This window comes from Protomyctophum parallelum (assembly GCF_964188405.1).
Source record: "Protomyctophum parallelum genome assembly, chromosome: 21".
NCBI classification, from domain to species: Eukaryota; Metazoa; Chordata; class Actinopteri; order Myctophiformes; family Myctophidae; genus Protomyctophum; species Protomyctophum parallelum.
In genome coordinates, this window is record NC_139713.1 from 1,182,501 (window position 1) to 1,205,399 (window position 22,899).

The following is a 22,899-nucleotide window of genomic DNA, read 5'->3' on the forward strand; positions in this document are numbered from 1 at the left end:
GGTTTGGGGGTCTTAGGGGGGTCTTAGGGGGGTGGGTTTACCTGCAGTCCTACGGTCTTGCGGTGGTCCTTGTTGGGGGTCTTAGGGGTGGGTTTGGCAGATCTGACGTTCACCCTGCTGGGAGGCTTGGAGGAGGAACCGGTGACGACCGGCTGTTTGTCCTGGAACAGATCTGCTACCATCTGGAACTGAAATATATATGAATATATATAATGATCTGTTTCCATCTGGAACTGAAATATATATGAATATATATAATGATCTGCTGATATTAACTATTTAATTACATATTTCATTCTTTTTTTTTGCATATTTCCAAGCTGCTCCGCTCTGCTAATTGATCTGACCTATATTTGCGCAACTGACTGCATGACATGAGGCCTAATTATTTATTTGGCAGCACCTGCAAGTAACCTACAATATAGAAATTTCAAAAGGCTTTCATACAGTATATTTTTTCTAATAAGGTTTGTCCTTGTGTGATCATTCATCATTTTTGTATAGTTTTGGATATTAACCCTTGGACTACCAGTCCCAATTATTTTGTTTGGGTAACAAATTGGCATATTTTTAATTCATCGTTTTAACATACAAGAAAGATCTGGTGGATTGAAGAGATGTTTTCTTTTTTTTCATTCATTGCAAATGTATTCTCTCAAATCGCCACCAGATGGCGGGAAAGCACCATTATGCTGATTTTGGCTAAAATAGACGGATCTTCCTAAGTCACTTCCGGTTCAACGATCAACAACATCCTGTAGTATTTTGACCCTAGTCAATAGCTTGGCTGGTCCGGATTGCTAAGCTAATGCTATATTTTTCATAACTAAGTCAAATTAACCTCAAATCAACCCCAAAAGATCGCAAAATATCACATTTTTTACAGCGACGCACATAGAGATGGCGCGCGTGCACGATAGCGCACGATCACGCGGATTTCGGCCGTTTTTTGGTAAATTACATCCAACATTAGTGATATTAGCGAAAAAATATAAATTTTTGCTCTTTTGACCCCGCGATAACTGATATTGATTGTCATTCCGTTTTTTCCGTTAACGGGAGGTTTAGATTTTTCGATTTATTCCGTTTTTCCGTGAATTGTAGGCCAAGGGTTAACAAATTGATTATTAAAGCACAGGGCCTCGCATTTCTCCAAGGCGGCTCCGATTGCAAAGTGTCGTCTTTTGGTCCGCGAGCCATGCGTGCGCCTCGCAGAAAGCGCTCGTCTCGCTGCTGTCATAAATAGGGCTGGGCGATATGACGATATATATCGTATTTTCGATAGAAAATGTCTATCACGAAAAAAAAGCTATATCGCTTATATCGCCGTTTCGCTTTACGGCAGTATTTTACGTCACAGCGCTTATATACGGCATGCCCAGCAGCCCACCGCGCGCACTGAAAACAGTGAGCCAACACCTTTCGGATGTCTTCTCTATTATATACTCTAAGGCCAACACGACCACAACACAAGCCGAGGTGGTAAAAGAGGGGCAACGTCTTCCATTGTATGGATATGGAAGTGGTTTTGATTACATGAAGGGAGATGATGGCTGACGAGATTCAGAGCGGTGTAAGGGGCACGTTCGGAAATACCACACCGGAGCGAACTCATCTATCAGTTTGCATTGCACAGTGCGCCTAGTGCGCTATTTCCGAACGCGCCCTAAAGTAACCGGTCATTCACTGTTATAAATGCAGGTTTCATGTTGGGTCAAATTGATAAATTGCGTGAGCCACGCATGTTTTACACAGTTGAACAATAAGCTTGTCCGTCGTCGGGTGCACTGCAAACTTCTTCCAAGACGAAGACGTTCCTCTTACCTGTGCAGTCCTCCTGCTGCGACGTGTCTGTCTTGTTTTATTGTTCCAAATAAATTATTCCATTTGAAAAGTCCTTAATTCAGCAACAGCTTACAACAACAACACAAGACGCTGACTTTGTTGTGATCATCAAAAAAAAGGAAAAGAAAAAGCCCCACTCGTCCCAGACTCCCATATACGCACAGTGGAGAGTTGACGACAAGATCGCGTTCTCTCTCACTCTCTCTCACTCTCGCCTGTAGTCAATTAAACATCGTTAAGCTGCCCAACGTCTTTAACAAACTAAACTATAACTACAACAGAACATGTTGATTCCCTATACAGAGCTTAAATGAACTGAAACAACTGTAGTGACAAACTGTGACATGAGATATTTATTTTTTCCTTAAGCCAATTTAATGCAGACACAGGCCTGTACTTCTGTGTCTGAATGTCAACGTCTTATTTCTTTCTTTTTTCTTTTTCATTGTCATAATAATAATTATTATTAATAATACTAATAAAACTTTATTTGTATAGCACCTTTCATGACATGAAATGCAGCTCTCAAAGTGCTTTACAGAGCAATGGAGAAAAAAAGAAAAGCAAGGCAACGACATTAAAAAACAAGCAGTGATGCAATACAGTGAGGACATGAATAACAAAAAATAAAATATCAATTAAAAGCAATGTTGTAGAAGTGGGTCTTGAGCTGTGCTTTAAAAATGTCTACAGAGGCTGAACAATTGAGTTCAGCCTCTAATTATTATTATATACATTTTATTTTGTAATATTTTTGTACTTGCTTTGGGCCTGTCTGTGCATGGGAAGGGCATCAGTATTATATTCATAGTATATATTCAAGTAGACTGGATAATGTGAATTTAATTGTTTTTTGAGTGGTGCAACCATTATAGACAGCTATGTGTGTCCCTGTCCCTGTATCCGAGCACGGAAATAGCATAACTATTGTCACCACCAAGTGTCACTGTTGTGCAGCCTAACACAGACAGAGGCCAGGGAGGAGAGCTTGTACAGTACAGTACAGTACAGTACAGTACAGTACAGTACAGTACAGTACAGCCCAAGTACAGTAAAGTACTCGACCTGAACAAAAATCAATTATTTTAGATAAAAAAATAGGTATCGTAAAAAATATGCTATATCGTGAGTATATCGTTATCGTGATAAAATAAATTCTATATCGTGATATGAGATTTTGTCATATCGCCCAGCCCTAGTCATAAACCCTCCATTAAATGACACTTTATTTCAGTTAATTTTACGGCAAAATGCCGTTCGTTTACACTTTGAATGGTAGCCAAACGGTTACTTTTGGGCATAGGCGGAGCTTGAACTTGATGCCTGGGGGTGCGGCTGCTTGGCCAACAACACCCGATTGTTTTGACCTTTATTTTATTATTTTAGCGTTTTTACAATGCCCTAACCCCTAAAATGAGTTATTTAGGTAGTACAGCAGCTCACACACATACACACATGCACTACAGCCGTACAGCGAGTCATCATATCATGATAAGAGAGATGACTACAAACTACAGTCAGAAGCCAGAAGTTAAGTAAAAAAAAAAAAAAAAAAATTATTTTGCCAGGGGGTGCAGTGCACCCCCTGAACCCCCTCAAGCTCCGCCCATGCTTTTAGGCCTGCCATTATTTATTGATTTTTGTTTTTAGTTCCATGATGGAATAGAGCTGAACACCAGCTGTCATTGATTGATTTGAGAGGTAGGCTAATAACTGCCAGGCAGCCGTTTTATCATAAGCCTAAACTTTCGTGCGTCACTGCATTTCATGAAGGCTGCTACACTTCTGTGTTTTGGTCATGTTGTTTATTGTTAATAAATAAAATAAGCTCAATTTAATTAAGACCAATCCAAGTAGCCTATGCGTTTCTCTCTACTATTTGCATCTTCTGCTATATATCACCCCCCACCCCTCCAGTTCATACTTTACTAGCTTTCAGGATGTTGATCTGTTCTTCATAGACAGTGTCTCGGTTCTTCTCCAGAAAGCCGTCACATTGATACTCCACCTGCCACCAAAACACATAAAAAACTGTGTTTTAGAGAAGGGAGAAGAGTCTGGGACGTGTGGAGCGTTGTCCAGGGTGTTTTAGAGAAGGGAGAAGAGTCTGGGACGTGTGGAGCGTTGTCCAGGGTGTTTTAGAGAAGGGAGAAGAGTCTGGTACGTGTGGAGCGTTGTCCAGGGTGTTTTAAAGAAGGGAGAAGAGTCTGGGACGTGTGGAGCGTTGTCCAGGGTGTTTAAGAGAAGGGAGAAGAGTCTGGGACGTGTGGAGCGTTGTCCAGGGTGTTTTAGAGAAGGGAGAAGAGTCTGGGACGTGTGGAGCGTTGTCCAGGGTGTTTTAGAGAAGGGAGAAGAGTCTGGGACGTGTGGAGCGTTGTCCAGGGTGTTTAAGAGAAGGGAGAAGAGTCTGGGACGTGTGGAGGTGTTTTACAGGGTCTGTCTCACCTTGTCGGCGAAGTGGATGATGATGAAGGCCTCGTTGGACATGCGAGGCTTCTGGAAGTGAGCGCTGGCACCGTGCTGAGCGTACAGCTTCTGAGCCCAGTTCCTGTCCGTCCCCTTTGGAACCTGAAACAACAAGGACGGTTCATATTGGTTCCCTTTGGAACCTTGGAAAACAACACAGACGTGCAGAGGGGGGGAAAAAGCAGATCTACAAGCTCTCAACGTGTCACGCTGCAACACGACTGAGAGCTTGTAGATCAGTTATGTTCGAGGCGTGGATTTCTACACGGATTAATGCTGCGTTCAGGGGAGACACAGAGTGCCGCGCTATGAGAGCTTGTAGATCTGCTATATATTTTTGAAGTCTTCGTCCCAGATGGTTAGCTCAACCGTCTGGGCCTCTAGAGGCCTCTGAGCCAGGCTGACGGTTAGCTCCACCGTCTGGGCCCCTAGAGGCCTCTGAGCCAGGCTGACGGTTAGCTCAACCGTCTGGGCCCCTAGAGGCCTCTGAGCCAGGCTGACGGTTAGCTCCACCGTCTGGGCCTCTAGAGGCTGCTGAGCCAGGCTGACGGTTAGCTCAACCGTCTGGGCCTCTAGAGGCCTCTGAGCCAGGCTGACGGTTAGCTCAACCGTCTGGGCCCCTAGAGGCTGCTGAATGAGGTTCCTACCTTACATCTAGCAGATCTACAGATCCTACCTCACACTCCTCGTCCAGTAGATCCAGGACCCCTCCTACCTGCCTATAGTGGACCCCCGGGGGTCCCCAGACCCCTCCTACCTTACACTCCTCGTCCAATAGGTCGAGGATCCCCAGCCTGGCTTCGATCAGGTCGATACACGGCTGGTTGTCGTAGAAGTCGATCAGAGTCCAGGGAATCTGTTCCTTCATGTACTCCTCCTGCTCCAGCTTAAACACATGCTGAAAAACATTCAATCTTATTAGTATTACTTGTTACTCATGCAAGCAGAGCGCACAAATACTGTGGTCGAGCTCGTACGAATGTGCGTATGCTGAGGTATATATACTAGATGTTGATGGTAATTAAGATATGTTTTAATGTCGGGTGAATTAAAGGTAATGTCTGTATGTATACATGTATGTAATTTGAAACCTATCTTTATTACGTCACCATCAAAAGCCAGTTAAAATTACGTTAATAACATTATTACTTGCGCAAGCAGAGCGCGCAAGTTTCGCCCGGGACTCGTATGCACCGTCCCAGCCAACCCGCCACTTTTGATGCGTATGCACTGTCCCAGCAAATTGTGCCTGATTTGCTGGGACCAGAGTACATGGTGTGTATATGTATAACTAGCTCTCAATGATGACGTAAGGAATATGTGGATTAAAGGACCCAATGCCAGAGTGTAATTGGTTTTCGATGGTGACGTAATGACGATATGTTTTAGTGTTGGGAGGATTAAAGGTAATGCTCCTGTGTATACATGTATGTAATCTGGCACCACTGCCACAATTTGCTGGGACGGTGCATACGCATCAAAAGTGGCGGGTTGGCTGGGACCGTAGGCGCAAAGTAACCACAGTATACCGCTAATCAATTTACAAATACATATACGTATATGTATAACTAGCTCTCAATGATGACGTAAGAAATATGTGGATTAAAGGACCCAATGCCAGAGTGTAATTGGTTTTCGATGGTGACGTAATGACGATATGTTTTTTACACCTAATAATTAGAAATGTCTAACGTTCCTTCACAGAGATACTGAGATTTGACAGTTTATAGCGGTCAAAAGTACTTGCGTGCTCTGCTTGCGCACTAGTTGGCCATTCATGGCCTACTAGTGTGCAACAAGCAAGTATGCACTCGACAGAGTGCACTTCTAGTTTATAGTTCTATTATTATAATTATGTTGTTGTGCGTCTCACTGAGTTGAACTGTGGCAAAGTTTAACATGATTAAAATGACGTTAATAACATTATTATTATTATTATAATTATTATAATTATGTTGTTGTGTGTCTCACCGAGTTGAACTGTTGCTGTAGCTTCTCGTTGGCGTAGTTTATGCAGAACTGCTCGAAACTGTTCACCTCGAACGTCTCGAACCTGAGATTATAAAACATTACAAACATTATGAAACTGTTCACCTCCAACGTCTCAAACCTGAGATTATAAAACATTACAAACATATTACAAATATGAAAATCAGACTTTTCTTTTTTTTCCGGAGTTGGCCTCTCCCTCTGCACCATAACTTCAAGCTCTTTCGCGCATGCGCGTCGTCGTTCACTTCCCTGTTCAGCGTTCACAAAGAAAGGCTCGGCGCGCGAAATCTAAGGAGCTGTCCGTTGTTTTTATATATTTTTTATCCCACGATTTTGTAACCCATTTTTCACCCCTGTGTCAATCATCTAATGTGATCCTGGGCTCTACACACCCTCCACCAACCTAGTCCCCATATATGGGGGACATGGGGAGACCAACCTAGTCCCCATATATGGGGGACAAGGGGAGACCAACCTAGTCCCCATATATGGGGGACAAGGGGAGACCAACCTAGTCCCCATATATGGGGGACAAGGGGAGAGCAACGGACTTGAACTCATGCTTCCTTCATGCCTGAGTGTCCAAGTTGCTCCTTTACACCTGACAGGGGGGAGTTTCCCTGGTTGGACGTAGCGCGTGGAAGGAACACGTTATTCCAACCAGTTCCTTTCCCCTCCATCAGGCGCCCCGGCTGGCCAGGGGGAGGCAGTATAGAGACCAGTTCCTTTCCCCTCCATCAGGCGCCCCGGCTGGCCAGGGGGAGGCAGTATAGAGACCAGTTCCTTTCCCCTCCATCAGGCGCCCCGGCTGGCCAGGGGGAGGCAGTATAGAGACCAGTTCCTTTCCCCTCCATCAGGCGCCCCGGCTGGCCAGGGGGAGGCAGTATAGAGACCAGTTCCTTTCCCCTCCATCAGGCGCCCCGGCTGGCCAGGGGGAGGCAGTATAGAGACCAGTTCCTTTCCCCTCCATCAGGCGCCCCGGCTGGCCAGGGGGAGGCAGTATAGAGACCAGTTCCTTTCCCCTCCATCAGGCGCCCCGGCTGGCCAGGGGGAGGCAGTATAGAGACCAGTTCCTTTCCCCTCCATCAGGCGCCCCGGCTGGCCAGGGGGAGGCAGTATAGAGACCAGTTCCTTTCCCCTCCATCAGGCGCCCCGGCTGGCCAGGGGGAGGCAGTATAGAGACCAGTTCCTTTCCCCTCCATCAGGCGCCCCGGCTGGCCAGGGGGAGGCAGTATAGAGACCAGTTCCTTTCCCCTCCATCAGGCGCCCCGGCTGGCCAGGGGGAGGCAGTATAGAGACCAGTTCCTTTCCCCTCCATCAGGCGCCCCGCCTGGCCAGGGGGAGGCAGTATAGAGACCAGTTCCTTTCCCCTCCATCAGGCGCCCCGGCTGGCCAGGGGGAGGCAGTATAGAGACCAGGATTAGAGACCGTGGTTCTGACCTGATGGATACACTGAGCTCTCTATTCTGACTTCAACAACACGCCTCTCGTTCAGAATATGAAGCGAGCGATCATCACCGACTTTATCGTAATCTCAGCGAGGTTAAGAGAGCAAAAATAATATGTCTCCCGGGTTTGGTCCGGAACAGGGCGGATCAGCAGTGGATCAGCGGTAGAGTGGCCGGATGGACCACAAGGTTCCCCGGGTCGATCCCTGTGGGCTCCCCCAGAGTTAGTGTCCAAGTGTCCTTGAGCAAAGACACTGAACGTGCGTGCGTGTGTGCGTGTGTGTGTGCGTGCGTGTGTGTGCGTGCGTGTGTGCGTGCGTGCGTGCGTGTGTGTGCGTGCGTGCGTGTGCGTACCCATAGATATCCAACACCCCGATGAAGGAGTGCTGTTTGGTGGAGGTGTGCAGAGACACGTTGACGTGTTCTACGATCCAATCAAACAGGTGAGCATAGATGTGTTTGGCCAGAGCGTCACGGGCGTTCAAGGCCTGGAGACAGGGAGAGAGGGAGAGAGAGAGAGAGAGAGAGAGAGAGAGAGAGAGAGAGAGAGAGAGAGAGAGGGAGAGAGAGAGAGAGAGAGAGAGAGAGAGAGAGAGAGAGAGAGAGAGAGAGAGAGAGAGAGAGAGAGAGAGAGAGGGGGAGAGAGAGAGAGAGAGATAGAGAGAGACAGAGAGAGAGAGAGAGAGAGAGAGAGAGAGGTGGAGATCATAGTTTTCACAATTAATAAATTAATAGATAATAATACATGAATAAATGCGTCTCCCTCCCTATAGTGGTTAATTGGAGTAGTCAGCTGTGGGGTGGGGGTAGGGAACTGTGACGGATATTGTGTATTTGTTTGGTTAACTGTATGTAATGCGTTTTATTTTCGTTTTATTTTTCGTTTTGTCATTATTTATTTATTTTTGTGTTCTGTATTTATTATTGTCAAAACATTTCGTGATAATATTTTGTGGGGGGGAAAAATATATGTCAATTGTTTTGAAAATACTTCTTTGTACTGTAAAAGAAATCAATAAACATATGTTTAATTATTTTTTTTTAAAGCCTCTCCAGATCAACATTAGTGACTTCCTCCTCCTGGGGGATCCCGAGACGTTCCAAGGCCGCTTTGGAGATTCTTCACCTAGTCTCACCTGATTGGAGGACATGTTCTATAGTCTCACCTGATTGGAGGACATGTTCTATAGTCTCACCTGATTGGAGGACATGTTCTATAGTCTCACCTGATTGGAGGACATGTTCTTGGTAGTCTCACCTGATTGGAGGACATGTTCTATAGTCTCACCTGATTGGAGGACATGTTCTATAGTCTCACCTGATTGGAGGACATGTTCTTGACGTATAGTCTCACCTGATTGGAGGACATGTTCTATAGTCTCACCTGATTGGAGGACATGTTCTATAGTCTCACCTGATTGGAGGACATGTTCTTGACGTATAGTCTCACCTGATTGGAGGACATGTTCTATAGTCTCACCTGATTGGAGGACATGTTCTATAGTCTCACCTGATTGGAGGACATGTTCTATAGTCTCACCTGATTGGAGGACATGTTCTATAGTCTCACCTGATTGGAGGACATGTTATATAGTCTCACCTGATTGGAGGACATGTTCTTGACGTATAGTCTCACCTGACTGGAGGACATGTTCTATATAGTCTCACCTGATTGGAGGACATGTTCTATAGTCTCACCTGATTGGAGGACATGTTCTATATAGTCTCACCTGATTGGAGGACATGTTCTATAGTCTCACCTGATTGGAGGACATGTTCTATAGTCTCACCTGATTGGAGGACATGCTCTAGTCTCACCTGATTGGAGGACATGTTCTATAGTCTCACCTGATTGGAGGACATGTTCTTGGTAGTCTCGCCTGATTGGAGGACATGTTCTATAGTCTCACCTGATTGGAGGACATGTTCTATAGTCTCACCTGATTGGAGGACATGTTCTATATAGTCTCACCTGATTGGAGGACATGTTCTATAGTCTCACCTGATTGGAGGACATGTTCTTGACGTATAGTCTCACCTGATTGGAGGACATGTTCTATAGTCTCACCTGATTGGAGGACATGTTCTATAGTCTCACCTGATTGGAGGACATGTTCTATAGTCTCACCTGATTGGAGGACATGTTCTATAGTCTCACCTGATTGGAGGACATGTTATATAGTCTCACCTGATTGGAGGACATGTTCTTGACGTATAGTCTCACCTGACTGGAGGACATGTTCTATATAGTCTCACCTGATTGGAGGACATGTTCTATAGTCTCACCTGATTGGAGGACATGTTCTATATAGTCTCACCTGATTGGAGGACATGTTCTATAGTCTCACCTGATTGGAGGACATGTTCTATAGTCTCACCTGATTGGAGGACATGCTCTAGTCTCACCTGATTGGAGGACATGTTCTATAGTCTCACCTGATTGGAGGACATGTTCTTGGTAGTCTCGCCTGATTGGAGGACATGTTCTATAGTCTCACCTGATTGGAGGACATGTTCTATAGTCTCACCTGATTGGAGGACATGTTCTATATAGTCTCACCTGATTGGAGGACATGTTCTATAGTCTCACCTGATTGGAGGACATGTTCTATAGACTCACCTGATTGGAGGACATGTTCTATATAGTCTCACCTGATTGGAGGACATGTTCTATAGTCTCACCTGATTGGAGGACATGTTCTATAGTCTCACCTGATTGGAGGACAAGTTCTATAGTCTCACCTGATTGGAGGACATGTTCTTGACGTAGGTCTCCGAGGTGGTGACCAGCTTGCGGTGACACAGCCAGTGCTCCATCTGTTGTAGCTCCACCCCCAGGAGACGACAGAAGTGCTGCAGGTGGACACTGTCCGACTGAAAAACACACACACACACACACACACACACACACACACACACACACACACACACACACACACACACACACACACACACACACACACACACACACACACACACACACAAACACACACACACGCGATACCAACGTTATTTACAGCTATAGGAAACACTGCTCCTGAAGACACAGGAACAGTTAGTTACAGGATATAGTTTTAGTCGACTGAAATGAACCGACGGGACAGTTTTAGTCGACTGAAATGAACCGACGGGACAGTTTTAGTCGACTGAAATGGACCGACGGGACAGTTTTAGTCGACTGAAATGAACCGACGGGACAGTTTTAGTCGACTGAAATGGACCGACGGGACAGTTTTAGTCGACTGAAATGAACCGACGGGACAGTTTTAGTCGACTGAAATGAACTGACCGGGATGCGACAGGACTCTCCGTCTCGCTCTGAACAGATCTCCACGTTCCCCAGATGGAGGATGGACCCCATGATCCTGAAGATCTGCGCCTGGCTGGCTTCCTTCACACCTGTTAATTAATCACTGTTAATTAATCACTGTTAATGAATCACTGTTGATTAATCACTGTTATAAACACACCTGGACACAGTTAATATTAATTATTCACACCTGTGTGTGTGTTCAACAACACAGCCATGACGTTAAGCTGTGTGTGTGTGTTCAACAACACAGCCATGACGTTAAGCTGTGTGTGTGTGTTCAACAACACAGACATGACGTTAAGCTGTGTGTGTGTTCAACAACACAGCCATGACGTTAAGCTGTGTGTGTGTGTTCAACAACACAGCCATGACGTTAAGCTGTGTGTGTGTTCAACAACACAGCCATGACGTTAAGCTGTGTGTGTGTTCAACAACACAGCCATGACGTTAAGCTGTGTGTGTGTGTGTTCAACAACACAGCCATGACGTTAAGCTGTGTGTGTGTGTTCAACAACACAGCCATGACGTTAAGCTGTGTGTGTGTTCAACAACACAGACATGACGTTAAGCTGTGTGTGTGTTCAACAACACAGCCATGACGTTAAGCTGTGTGTGTGTGTGTTCAACAACACAGCCATGACGTTAAGCTGTGTGTGTGTTCAACAACACAGCCATGACGTTAAGCTGTGTGTGTGTGTGTTCAACAACACAGCCATGACGTTAAGCTGTGTGTTCAACAACACAGCCATGACGTTAAGCTGTGTGTGTGTGTTCAACAACACAGACATGACGTTAAGCTGTGTGTGTGTTCAACAACACAGACATGACGTTAAGCTGTGTGTGTGTGTTCAACAACACAGCCATGACGTTAAGCTGTGTGTGTGTTCAACAACACAGCCATGACGTTAAGCTGTGTGTGTGTTCAACAACACAGCCATGACGTTAAGCTGTGTGTGCGTGTTCAACAACACAGCCATGACGTTAAGCTGTGTGTGTGTGTTCAACAACACAGACATGACGTTAAGCTGTGTGTGTGTTCAACAACACAGCCATGACATTAAGCTGTGTGTGTGCTCAACAACACAGCCATGACGTTAAGCTGTGTGTGTGTGTGTTCAAGAACACAGCCATGACGTTAAGCTGTGTGTGTGTTCAACAACACAGCCATGACGTTAAGCTGTGTGTGTGTGTGTTCAACAACACAGCCATGACGTTAAGCTGTGTGTGTGTGTTCAACAACACAGCCATGACGTTAAGCTGTGTGTGTGTGTTCAACAACACAGACATGACGTTAAGCTGTGTGTGTGTGTTCAACAACACAGCCATGACGTTAAGCTGTGTGTGTGTGTTCAACAACACAGACATGACGTTAAGCTGTGTGTGTGTGTTCAACAACACAGACATGACGTTAAGCTGTGTGTGTGTTCAACAACACAGCCATGACGTTAAGCTGTGTGTGTGTGTTCAACAACACAGACATGACGTTAAGCTGTGTGTGTGTTCAACAACACAGCCATGACGTTAAGCTGTGTGTGTGTGTGTTCAACAACACAGCCATGACGTTAAGCTGTGTGTGTGTGTTCAACAACACAGCCATGACGTTAAGCTGTGTGTGTGCTCAACAACACGTGCGTGCGTGCGTGCGTGCGTGCGTGCGTGCGTACCCAGCAGGGAGAAAGCCTCCTTGGTCTTCTCCAGATCTTCAGCGTCGTTCACTCCGTCTATGAAGATGTTCTCTCCCAGTGACGTGTAGCAGAAGTCCTCTGCACTCACTGGAGACATCAGGATCAAGCATTAACATAACATAACATAACATAACATAACAGAAGTCCTCTGCACTCACTGGAGACATCAGGATCAAGCATTAGCAGTATTACTAGCAGTAGTAGTATCAGCAGTATTACTAGCAGTAGTAGTATTAGTATAGTATTACTAGCAGTAGTAGTATTAGCAGTATTACTAGCAGTAGTAGTATTAGCAGTATTACTAGCAGTAGTAGTATTAGCAGTATTACTAGCAGTAGTAGTATTAGCAGTATTACTAGCAGTAGTAGTATTAGCAGTATTACTAGCGCTATGAGCTACTAGATCTGCTATGAGCTACTAGATCTTATAGATCTGCTATTTTTCAATAGCTAAAGTGTAACATAATGCTTAGCTAAAACCCATTCTGAACGGGAACCCATTTTGGTGTTAGCATCATGTCGTGCTTTAGCTATTGAAAAATAGCAGATCTACAAGCTCATAGCGCGCCACCGAGTGGCGCGATACGAGCTTGTAGGTCTGCTATTTTTTTTGAAAAATCGAAGAACGACTGACATTTTTTAGAATCTGATCTCAGGTAAGAATGGGTTCATCAGACCAGTGTGTGTCCAGTGGAAACCTCGTATGAATCTGATCTCAGGTCAGAATGGGTTAATCAGACCAGTGTGTGTCCAGTGGAAACCTCGTATGAATCTGATCTCAGGTCAGAATGGGTTAATCAGACCAGTGTGTGTCCAGTGGAAACCTCGTATGAATCTGATCTCAGGTCAGAATGGGTTAATCAGAGCAGTGGGTCAGTCCAGTGGAAACCTCTTATGAATCTGATCTCAGGTCAGAATGGGTTAATCAGAGCAGTGTGTCAGTCCAGTGGAAACCTCGTATGAATCTGATCTCAGGTCAGAATGGGTTTATCAGAGCAGTGTGTCAGTCCAGTGGAAACCTGGTATGAATCTGATCTCAGGTCAGAATGGGTTAATCAGAGCAGTGTGTCAGTCCAGTGGAAACCTGGTATGAATCTGATCTCAGGTCAGAATGGGTTAATCAGAGCAGTGGGTCAGTCCAGTGGAAACCTGGTATGAATCTGATCTCAGGTCAGAATGGGTTAATCAGAGCAGTGGGTCAGTCCAGTGGAAACCTCGTATGAATCTGATCTCAGGTCAGAATGGGTTAATCAGAGCAGTGTGTGTCCAGTGGAAACCTCGTATGAATCTGATCTCAGGTCAGAATGGGTTAGTTAAAACACCAAAAAGGGGGTCCTGTCCAGAACGACGGAAACTAAATGAAAACTAATCTATGGTGACTAAAACTAAGACTAAATATACTGACAATTTATAAACTAAGCTACGGTGACTAAAACTAAGACTAAATATACTGACAATTTATAAACTAATCTATGGTGACTAAAACTAAGACTAAATATACTGACAATTTATAAACTAAGCTATGGTGACTAAAACTAAGACTAAATATACTGACAATTTATAAACTAAGCTATGGTGACTAAAACTAAGACTAAATATACTGACAATTTATAAACTAAGCTATGGTGACTAAAACTAAGACTAAATATACTGACAATTTATAAACTAAGCTATGGTGACTAAAACTAAGACTAAATATACTGACAATTTATAAACTAAGCTACGGTGACTAAAACTAAGACTAAATATACTGACAATTTATAAACTAATCTATGGTGACTAAAACTAAGACTAAATATACTGACAATTTATAAACTAAGCTATGGTGACTAAAACTAAGACTAAATATACTGACAATTTATAAACTAAGCTATGGTGACTAAAACTAAGACTAAATATACTGACAATTTATAAACTAAGCTATGGTGACTAAAACTAAGACTAAATATACTGACAATTTATAAACTAAGCTATGGTGACTAAAACTAAGACTAAATATACTGACAATTTATAAACTAAGCTATGGTGACTAAAACTAAGACTAAATATACTGACAATTTATAAACTAAGCTATGGTGACTAAAACTAAGACTAAATATACTGACAATTTATAAACTAAGCTATGGTGACTAAAACTAAGACTAAATATACTGACAATTTATAAACTAAGCTATGGTGACTAAAACTAAGACTAAATATACTGACAATTTATAAACTAAGCTATGGTGACTAAAACTAAGACTAAATATACTGACAATTTATAAACTAAGCTATGGTGACTAAAACTAAGACTAAATATACTGACAATTTATAAACTAAGCTATGGTGACTAAAACTAAGACTAAATATACTGACAATTTATAAACTAAGCTATGGTGACTAAAACTAAGACTAAATATACTGACAATTTAAACTAAGCTATGGTGACTAAAACTAAGACTAAATATACTGACAATTTAAACTAAGCTATGGTGACTAAAACTAAGACTAAATATACTGACAATTTAAACTAAGCTATGGTGACTAAAACTAAGACTAAATATACTGACAATTTATAAACTAAGCTATGGTGACTAAAACTAAGACTAAATATACTGACAATTTCGTCAACAAATAAAAACTAGACTAAAATGTCAGGAAGGGACTAGTGGACAAGAGATCCAGTATGAGTCATTTTACAATTGGTTGCATGCTGAAAATAGCCGATCTACAAGCTCACAACGCGTCGCAGTTGTGAGCTTGTAGAACGGCTATTTTCAGCAAGTGTAAGAACAGTCATTACGACGGCATCAAGACCCGCCGAAACACATTTTAGTCGACTAAATCAACTGTAGATTTAGTCGACTAAAATAGCGTGACATTTTAGTGGACTAAAACTAGACTATAACACTAAAACATTCCAGGTGACTAAAATGTGACTAAAACAAAAATGGTACTACTTTCTCTTCCAATGGCTAAAACTAAAACTAAATCAAACTTTGCTGCCAAAAACAACACTGGTACTATAGTACTTACTGAAGGCCAGTACTATGTACTCTGTAGTACTATAGTACTTACTGAAGGCCAGTACTATGTACTCTGTAGTACTATAGTACTTACTGAAGGCCAGTACTATGTACTCTGTAGTACTATAGTACTTACTGAAGGCCAGTACTATGTACTCTGTAGTACTATAGTACTTACTGAAGGCCAGTACTATGTACTCTGTAGTACTATAGTACTTACTGAAGGCCAGTTATATGTACTCTGTAGTACTATAGTACTTACTGAAGGCCAGTACTATGTACTCTGTAGTACTATAGTACTTACTGAAGGCCAGTACTATGTACTCTGTAGTACTATAGTACTTACTGAAGGCCAGTTATATGTACTCTGTAGTACTATAGTACTTACTGAAGGCCAGTTATATGTACTCTGTAGTACTATAGTACTTACTGAAGGCCAGTTATATGTACTCTGTAGTACTATAGTACTTACTGAAGGCCAGTACTATGTACTCTGTAGTACTATAGTACTTACTGAAGGCCAGTACTATGTACTCTGTAGTACTATAGTACTTACTGAAGGCCAGTTATATGTACTCTGCAGTACTATAGTACTTACTGAAGGCCAGTTATATGTACTCTGTAGTACTCTGCAGTACTATAGTACTTACTGAAGGCCAGTTATATGTACTCTGTAGTACTATAGTACTTACTGAAGGCCAGTACTATGTACTCTGTAGTACTATAGTACTTACTGAAGGCCAGTACTATGTACTCTGTAGTACTATAGTACTTACTGAAGGCCAGTACTATGTACTCTGTAGTACTATAGTACTTACTGAAGGCCAGTTATATGTACTCTGTAGTACTATAGTACTTACTGAAGGCCAGTTATATGTACTCTGTAGTACTCTGCAGTACTATAGTACTTACTGAAGGCCAGTACTATGTACTCTGTAGTACTATAGTACTTACTGAAGGCCAGTACTATGTACTCTGTAGTACTATAGTACTTACTGAAGGCCAGTACTATGTACTCTGTAGTACTATAGTACTTACTGAAGGCCAGTACTATGTACTCTGTAGTACTATAGTACTTACTGAAGGCCAGTTATATGTACTCTGTAGTACTATAGTACTTACTGAAGGCCAGTTATATGTACTCTGTAGTACTATAGTACTTACTGAAGGCCAGTTATATGTACTCTGTAGTACTATAGTACTTACTGAAGGCCAGTTATATGTACTCTGTAGTACTATAGTACTTACTGAAGGCCAGTTATATGTACTCTGTAGTACTATAGTACTTACTGAAGGCCAGTACTATGTACTCTGTAGTACTATAGTACTTACTGAAGGCCAGTTATATGTACTCTGTAGTACTATAGTACTTACTGAAGGCCAGTTATATGTACTCTGTAGTACTATAGTACTTACTGAAGGCCAGTTATATGTACTCTGTAGTACTATAGTACTTACTGAAGGCCAGTACTATGTACTCTGTAGTACTATAGTACTTACTGAAGGCCAGTTATATGTACTCTGTAGTACTATAGTACTTACTGAAGGCCAGTTATATGTACTCTGTAGTACTATAGTACTTACTGAAGGCCAGTTATATGTACTCTGTAGTACTATAGTACTTACTGAAGGCCAGTTATATGTACTCTGTAGTACTATAGTACTTACTGAAGGCCAGTTATATGTACTCTGTAGTACTATAGTACTTACTGAAGGCCAGTACTATGTACTCTGTAGTACTATAGTACTTACTGAAGGCCAGTACTATGTACTCTGTAGTACTATAGTACTTACTGAAGGCCAGTTATATGTACTCTGTAGTACTATAGTACTTACTGAAGGCCAGTTATATGTACTCTGTAGTACTATAGTACTTACTGAAGGCCAGTTATATGTACTCTGTAGTACTATAGTACTTACTGAAGGCCAGTTATATGTACTCTGTAGTACTATAGTACTTACTGAAGGCCAGTTATATGTACTCTGTAGTACTATAGTACTTACTGAAGGCCAGTACTATGTACTCTGTAGTACTATAGTACTTACTGAAGGCCAGTTATATGTACTCTGCAGTACTATAGTACTTACTGAAGGCCAGTTATATGTACTCTGTAGTACTATAGTACTTACTGAAGGCCAGTACTATGTACTCTGTAGTACTATAGTACTTACTGAAGGCCAGTTATATGTACTCTGTAGTACTATAGTACTTACTGAAGGCCAGTTATATGTACTCTGTAGTACTATAGTACTTACTGAAGGCCAGTTATATGTACTCTGTAGTACTATAGTACTTACTGAAGGCCAGTTATATGTACTCTGTAGTACTATAGTACTTACTGAAGGCCAGTACTATGTACTCTGTAGTACTATAGTACTTACTGAAGGCCAGTACTATGTACTCTGTAGTACTATAGTACTTACTGAAGGCCAGTACTATGTACTCTGTAGTACTATAGTACTTACTGAAGGCCAGTTATATGTACTCTGTAGTACTATAGTACTTACTGAAGGCCAGTTATATGTACTCTGTAGTACTATAGTACTTACTGAAGGCCAGTTATATGTACTCTGTAGTACTATAGTACTTACTGAAGGCCAGTTATATGTACTCTGTAGTACTATAGTACTTACTGAAGGCCAGTACTATGTACTCTGTAGTACTATAGTACTTACTGAAGGCCAGTTATATGTACTCTGTAGTACTATAGTACTTACTGAAGGCCAGTTATATGTACTCTGTAGTACTATAGTACTTACTGAAGGCCAGTTATATGTACTCTGTAGTACTATAGTACTTACTGAAGGCCAGTACTATGTACTCTGTAGTACTATAGTACTTACTGAAGGCCAGTTATATGTACTCTGCAGTACTATAGTACTTACTGAAGGCCAGTACTATGTACTCTGCAGTACTATAGTACTTACTGAAGGCCAGTACTATGTACTCTGTAGTACTCTGTAGTACTATAGTACTTACTGAAGGCCAGTTATATGTACTCTGCAGTACTATAGTACTTACTGAAGGCCAGTTATATGTACTCTGTAGTACTCTGCAGTACTATAGTACTTACTGAAGGCCAGTTATATGTACTCTGTAGTACTATAGTATAATAGGGCGGCGGTGGCTCAGGGGTAGAGTGCCTGGATGGTAACCGTAAGGTTGCCAGTTCGAACCCGGGCTCCCCCAGAGTTACTGTCAAAGTGTCCTTGAGCAAGACACTGAACCCCTAATTGCTCCCGATGTGCTAGTTGGTGCCTTGCATGGTTTCCGCTGCCATCGGTGTGTGAATGGGTGAATGTAATGCACAATCTCTGTAAAGCGCCTTGGATAAAGGCGCTATATAAATGCACCATTTACCATTTATAGTACTTACTCAGGGCCAGGTCAGTGTACTCTGCAGTACTATAGTACTTACTCAGGGCCAGGTCAGTGTACTCTGCAGTACTATAGTACTTACTCAGGGCCAGGTCAGTGTACTCTGCAGTACTATAGTACTTACTCAGGGCCAGCTCAGTGTACTCTGCAGTACTATAGTACTTACTCAGGGCCAGGTCAGTGTACTGTGGCAGGCTGGCCGAGGCACACAGCTGATAGAAGATGTGATAGTTCCTCTCCTCTTCTGCCTTCGAGAAAAACACAAAAAAAACACAGACCCTCATTGATTAAAAAATGTTTTAGCTTAAAAAACAGCAGACCTACAAGCTCATAGCGCGGCACTCGGTGCGGCGCTATGAGCTTGTAGATCTGCTGTTTTTCAATAGCTAAAGCATAACATGATGCTTAAAACACCAAAAGGGGGTCCCCACCTATAATGAAGTGGTTGCACCACTTAACCCATTCTGACCGGGCACCCATTTTGGTGTTGGCATCATGTCGTGCTTTAGCTATTGAAAAATAGCAGATCTACAAGCTCATAGCGCGCCACCGAGTGGCGCGCTACGAGCTTGTAGGTCTGCTATTTTTGAAAAATCGAAGAACGACTGACATTTTTTAGAATCTGATCTCAGGTCAGAATGGGTTCATCAGACCAGTGTGTGTCCGGCGGAAACCTCGTATGAATCTGATCTCAGGTCAGAATGGGTTAAAAATGACTAAAGGGCCTCCCACACCGTCTGCCAACGCCGCGCGTCAAAACAGCCCCGCCTCCGTTATTTCCAATGAACCTATCGCACACCGGCGGCGTCCGCCGCGCGCTGGCGCCTCGCCTGGCACGCCGATAGAACCAGTTCTATTTTCCAGGCGGCGCCGCGCGGCAACGCGTCGCGCCGCGTCGGACGGAGCCGGTGTGTGTTGGGCTTTAAACATGAGATTTTAGTCGACTAATTCTATACTAGTAGTATAGTGTACTATACTAGTAACGCCCAGAGAATAGGACGATCGATCAAAAGGACAGAGATTTATTCATATCAAAACCTGGAACACCACCCTAGACTCCTCCCACCACCACCCTAGACTCCTCCCACCACCACCCTAGACTCCTCCTACCTGGAACACCACCCTAGACTCCTCCTACCTGGAACACCACCCTAGACTCCTCCCACCACCACCCTAGACTCCTCCCACCACCCTAGACTCCTCCTACCTGGAACACCACCCTAGACTCCTCCTACCTGGAACACCACCCTAGACTCCTCCTACCTGGAACACCACCCTAGACTCCTCCTACCACCACCCTAGACTCCTCCTACCTGGAACACCACCCTAGACTCCTCCCACCACCACCCTAGACTCCTCCTACCTGGAACACCACCCTAGACTCCTCCCACCACCACCCTAGACTCCTCCTACCTGGAACACCACCCTAGACTCCTCCCACCACCACCCTAGACTCCTCCTACCTGGAACACCACCCTAGACTCCTCCCACCACCACCCTAGACTCCTCCTACCTGGAACACCACCCTAGACTCCTCCTACCTGGAACACCACCCTAGACTCCTCCTACCTGGAACACCACCCTAGACTCCTCCTACCTGGAACACCACCCTAGACTCCTCCTACCTGGAACACCACCCTAGACTCCTCCCACCACCCTAGACTCCTCCTACCTGGAACACCACCCTAGACTTCTCCAGCAGGTAGGTCCTCATGTTGGCTCCGATGATGTGGAATCTCTCGTCGAAGCCGATCTGGATGTACTTCCCGAAGCGGGAACTGTTGTCGTTCCTGGTGGTCTTGGCGTTGCCGATGGCCTGGAGAGAGAGAGCCATGGTTTTAAAGGGCGCTCGCCCCTAGAGAGAGAGAGCGATGGTTTTAAAGGGCGCTCGCCCCTAGAGAGAGAGAGCGATGGTTTTAAAGGGCGCTCGCCCCTAGAGAGAGAGAGAGAGAGAGTGATGGTTTTAAAGGGCGCTCGCCCCTAGAGAGAGAGAGAGAGTGATGGTTTTAAAGGGCGCTCGCCCCTAGAGAGAGAGAGAGAGTGATGGTTTTAAAGGGCGCTCGCCCCTGGAGAGAGAGAGAGAGTGATGGTTTTAAAGGGCGCTCGCCCCTAGAGAGAGAGAGAGAGTGATGGTTTTAAAGGTCTCTCGCCCCTAGAGAGAGAGAGAGAGAGTGATGGTTTTAAAGGGCGCTTGCCCCTAGAGAGAGAGAGAGAGTGATGGTTTTAAAGGGCGCTCGCCCCTAGAGAGAGAGAGAGAGCGATGGTTTTAAAGGGCGCTCGCCCCTAGAGAGAGAGAGTGATGGTTTTAAAGGGCGCTCGCCCCTTGAGAGAGAGAGCGATGGTTTTAAAGGGCGCTCGCCCCTAGAGAGAGAGAGAGAGAGTGATGGTTTTAAAGGGCGCTCGCCCCTAGAGAGAGAGAGCGATGGTTTTAAAGGGCGCTCGCCCCTAGAGAGAGAGAGCGATGGTTTTAAAGGGCGCTCGCCCCTGGAGAGAGAGAGCCATGGTTTTAAAGGGCGCTCGCCCCTAGAGAGAGAGAGAGATGGTTTTAAAGGGCGCTCGCCCCTAGAGAGAGAGAGAGAGTGATGGTTTTAAAGGGCGCTCGCCCCTGGAGAGAGAGAGAGAGTGATGGTTTTAAAGGGCGCTCGCCCCTAGAGAGAGAGAGAGTGATGGTTTTAAAGGGCGCTCGCCCCTAGAGAGAGAGAGAGAGTGATGGTTTTAAAGGGCGCTCGCCCCTAGAGAGAGAGAGAGAGTGATGGTTTTAAAGGGCGCTCGCCCCTAGAGAGAGAGAGCGATGGTTTTAAAGGGCGCTCGCCCCTAGAGAGAGAGAGAGAGCGATGGTTTTAAAGGACGCTCGCCCCTAGAGAGAGAGAGAGAGCGATGGTTTTAAAGGGCGCTCGCCCCTAGAGAGAGAGAGAGAGTGATGGTTTTAAAGGGCGCTCGCCCCTAGAGAGAGAGAGTGATGGTTTTAAAGGGCGCTCGCCCCTTGAGAGAGAAAGCGATGGCTTTAAAGGGCGCTCGCCCCTAGAGAGAGAGAGAGTGATGGTTTTAAAGGGCGCTCGCCCCTAGAGAGAGAGAGAGAGTGATGGTTTTAAAGGTCTCTCGCCCCTAGAGAGAGAGAGAGAGCGATGGTTTTAAAGGGCGCTCGCCCCTACAGAGAGAGAGAGAGTGATGGTTTTAAAGGTCTCTCGCCCCTAGAGAGAGAGAGAGAGTGATGGTTTTAAAGGGCGCTCGCCCCTAGAGAGAGAGAGAGAGCGATGGTTTTAAAGGGCGCTCGACCCTAGAGAGAGAGAGTGATGGTTTTAAAGGCCGCTCGCCCCTTGAGAGAGAGAGCGATGGTTTTAAAGGGCGCTCGCCCCTAGAGAGAGAGAGAGAGAGTGATGGTTTTAAAGGGCGCTCGCCCCTAGAGAGAGAGAGCGATGGTTTTAAAGGGCGCTCGCCCCTAGAGAGAGAGAGCGATGGTTTTAAAGGGCGCTCGCCCCTGGAGAGAGAGAGCCATGGTTTTAAAGGGCGCTCGCCCCTAGAGAGAGAGAGAGATGGTTTTAAAGGGCGCTCGCCCCTAGAGAGAGAGAGAGAGCGATGGTTTTAAAGGGCGCTCGCCCCTAGAGAGAGAGAGTGATGGTTTTAAAGGGCGCTCGCCCCTTGAGAGAGAGAGCGATGGTTTTAAAGGGCGCTCGCCCCTAGAGAGAGAGAGAGAGAGTGATGGTTTTAAAGGGCGCTCGCCCCTAGAGAGAGAGAGAGAGTGATGGTTTTAAAGGGCGCTCGCCCCT

The 22,899-nt window shown here is 44.5% G+C and overlaps 1 protein-coding gene across 3 annotated transcripts in view; it reads right to left on the reverse strand.

Moving 5' to 3' along the window:
- The window catches only part of myo5b (myosin VB), a gene marked incomplete at its 3' end in the record, with an annotated part of 105,090 nt that overhangs the window by 38,884 nt on the left and 43,307 nt on the right, over nt 1-22,899 (reverse strand). For 2 of the 3 annotated variants that reach the window (XM_083793648.1, XM_083793647.1), the window contains exons 6-16: nt 20,805-20,948; nt 19,299-19,380; nt 12,729-12,836; nt 11,041-11,150; nt 10,494-10,625; nt 8,106-8,239; nt 6,283-6,364; nt 5,069-5,209; nt 4,291-4,413; nt 3,770-3,853; nt 42-188 (exon numbers count right to left, since the gene is read on the reverse strand). In XM_083793648.1, coding sequence (XP_083649774.1) covers nt 42-188; nt 3,770-3,853; nt 4,291-4,413; nt 5,069-5,209; nt 6,283-6,364; nt 8,106-8,239; nt 10,494-10,625; nt 11,041-11,150; nt 12,729-12,836; nt 19,299-19,380; nt 20,805-20,948 — 1,287 coding nt within the window. Of the gene's footprint in view, nt 1-41; nt 189-3,769; nt 3,854-4,290; nt 4,414-5,068; nt 5,210-6,282; nt 6,365-8,105; nt 8,240-10,493; nt 10,626-11,040; nt 11,151-12,728; nt 12,837-19,298; nt 19,381-20,804; nt 20,949-22,899 lie in introns of those variants that run through there. The other variant, XM_083793649.1, reaches the window with a different exon arrangement.